Source organism: Pelodiscus sinensis, chromosome 13, assembly GCF_052426305.1.
Source record: "Pelodiscus sinensis isolate ZL-2025 chromosome 13, ASM5242630v1, whole genome shotgun sequence".
NCBI lineage: Eukaryota > Metazoa > Chordata > Testudines > Trionychidae > Pelodiscus > Pelodiscus sinensis.
In genome coordinates this window covers 49224134-49226509 of record NC_143064.1, presented here as the reverse complement: position 1 = coordinate 49226509, position 2376 = coordinate 49224134, and the positions used below count along the sequence as shown (strand labels likewise).

The window sequence follows — 2376 nt, the reverse complement described above, 5'->3', positions numbered from 1 at the left end:
CTGCCCGCAGGGAGCGCTCCGCAGGGCTATTTACAACCGGAAATACAAAAAGAGCGTTTGGAACGGAGACGAACAAACGTTTGTTCCAGTTTCGTTCAGTTCGTTCCCCTCTGACGTTCCCTGGCCGTCGGGGGGGCGGGGGGAGAGACGCGTCTGGCCGCGCCCGGAGCCTCCAGCCCGGCCTGGGCCCGCAGCAGGACCCCTCGCTTCTGAGGGCTTGGTTAAATGAGTCTCTCCCGGCAGCTCCGTCCTGCCCAGTTCCTGGCTTTGCCCCAGCAGCGGGGGCTGGCGAGGAGAGAGGTCCCCGGGTCGCGGTAAGTTTCCCTTCGGGACGCAGCTGCCTGGCTCGGAGCTGGGGAGACGCGGCAGCTGTGCCCGGCTGACTCGGGGGAGACACGGGAGAGCCTAGCCCCCCCCCCCCTCCCGCTCTCAGTAGGTTGCAGAAAATTTCATCCGTTTCTGCTTCTGTCTTTGGTTGCAAAACCAGACGCGCACCACGTTCTTCTTCAAGTCCAGCTTCTCGGCGATTGCAGCGATTTTCTCCGAGGAGGGCCGGGGCTGCACCGCGAAATAGGCTTCCAGCGAGCGCTTCTCGGGGGCGGCGATGGAGGTGCGTTTGCGCTTCTTGTCGCCGCCGCTGTAGATCTCGGGCTTGGTCATCTTCTCTCTCTGCGCCCGCTCCGCCTCCTCCAGCCAGGCCTCCAGGATGGGCTTCAGGGCCACCATGTTGTTGTGGGACAAGGTGAGCGACTCGAACCTGCAGATGGTGCTTTGGCTCAGGCAGCCGACGCCCGGAATCTTCAGGTTGGCCAAGGCGGAGCCCACGTCCGCCTGGGTCACCCCCAGTTTGATCCTCCTCTGCTTGAAGCGCTCGGCAAAGGACTCCAGCTCCCGGGGGTCTGTCTCTGTCTCGGGGCCCGCGAGCACGGCGTGCGAGGCCAGGCCGTGCGGGTGGGGCAGGTTCATGGACTGAGGGTGGTGCGCCATGTGGTTCAGCGCTGGCATGTGGGAGTGCGGGTGGGAGGGCGTGGAGCCCACTTCGGGCCCGGGCACGCCCCCCAGCGGGAGGGCAGAGTTGAGGTGGTCCAGGAGCTCTCCCTCCAAGCCCGGCGAGGGCTGGTGGTGCGGGTGGTGCGGGTGGTGCGTGCTCAGCACGGACGGGTGGTGCAGGTGCACGGAGGAGGAGGTGGGCGTGCAGGAGACGCTGCTCATGGTGTGGTAGGTGGCATCTGGCTTGAAGGGATGCGCTTTCTGGGACACAATGTCCACCGCTGCCAGCGCCTCGGCGCCTCTCAGCAGGGTCTCGTCAAAGCCCGCGAAGATGTTTCCTTGGATCTGCGAAACAGACGAAAGGGCCAGACTCGTGTCAAGCAGCCGCTGCTCCGGGGGCACCGGCCCGCGCGGCGGGACCCAAGATCCCATCAGGAGAACGCTTGGTCCAGCCACATGCCCTAAGCCAGGATCCCAGCTGGCCAGACTGCCCAGAAAGTGGAGCGAGCCCATGTCTGTGCTGACTCCAACTAGCTGCTGCGACCCATTCGCCTTGTTTCTTACCCTGGGCGTCCCTAGCCAACTGCCCCCGGAGCCTCCCTCTCCCCGAGCCCCCTGCCCCGCACTCCCCCCACCCCCCCGAGACTCCTACCCCCCCACTTCCTGAGCCCCCCGCCCCGCACTGAAATTCCTTCCAAGAATCGAAACTGCCTCACCAACTTATCGCCAGTTTCCTTAGCGCGGTTCCCCCACGGGGGCTGCCCGCCCAACACCAAGAACTATTTGCGGACGCCCCGTCGCACCGCGGCTCCGAGCACTAGCTGCACCAGCCGCTGCGCCGGACTCCAGCCTCTTCCCCGGCCTATGCACCAAGCAGAGAGGCCCGCACCTCTGCGCAAGCCCTCCCGCCCCCCAGAAAGCCCAGAGCTCGGCGCTCGGGAAGGGGCCGGAGGGCACTTACCTGGGGGGCGGGCAGGCAGGCTCTCCGGAGGGCCTCCGAGCTCGTGTGCAGGTGCGCGTACTTGGGCTCGTGCAGGATGGGGTGCATGCCGAACGCCTGCTTGCTGTTCATGGACATCATGGCGGCGAGGGGGCGCGACCGGGGCCCCGAGCGGCTACTGCATGGGCAGGTGGGGCCGCGCGCTTCGCTCCTTCGGTCCCTTGTTATTGTCTGAGCGCGGCGCCCACCATCAATGGCATTATAGAGCGCGGCGGCCGCGCCCCCGCCCGCCCATTGGCGGAGCCGGCGGCGCGCCCCGCCCCTCGCCCCCACCCCTCCTCTCCGGGCCCGGCGAGCCGGGCCGTGCAGGACTCGCGCAGCGGAGCGCGCAGAGGGGCCGGCCCGGACGGGGCGGGCAGCCCCTGGGAGCCCAGCCCGCGCGTCTC

General features: G+C 67.6%; 1 protein-coding gene across 1 annotated transcript; it reads right to left on the bottom strand.

The window, feature by feature from the left end:
* Window positions 1-286: 286 nt before the first annotated feature.
* Window positions 287-2154, bottom strand: LOC102453452 (brain-specific homeobox/POU domain protein 3). Its single transcript, XM_075941229.2, has 2 exons — window positions 1952-2154; window positions 287-1335 (listed from the first exon to the last, which is right to left on the bottom strand). Exons 1-2 carry the CDS (start codon window positions 2069-2071, stop codon window positions 430-432), a joined length of 1026 nt encoding a protein of 341 aa, XP_075797344.1. The 5' UTR covers window positions 2072-2154; the 3' UTR covers window positions 287-429.
* Window positions 2155-2376: the final 222 nt, after the last annotated feature.

Excerpts from the sequence above, each read along its gene's own strand:
- LOC102453452 (XM_075941229.2), bottom strand. The coding sequence starts at position 2,071 with ATGATGTCCATGAACAGCAAGCAGGCGTTCGGCATGCACCCCATCCTG. Across the intron at positions 1,336-1,951 it reads CCTGCCTGCCCGCCCCCCAG|ATCCAAGGAAACATCTTCGC; the intron begins GTAAGTGCCCTC and ends TCTGTTTCGCAG.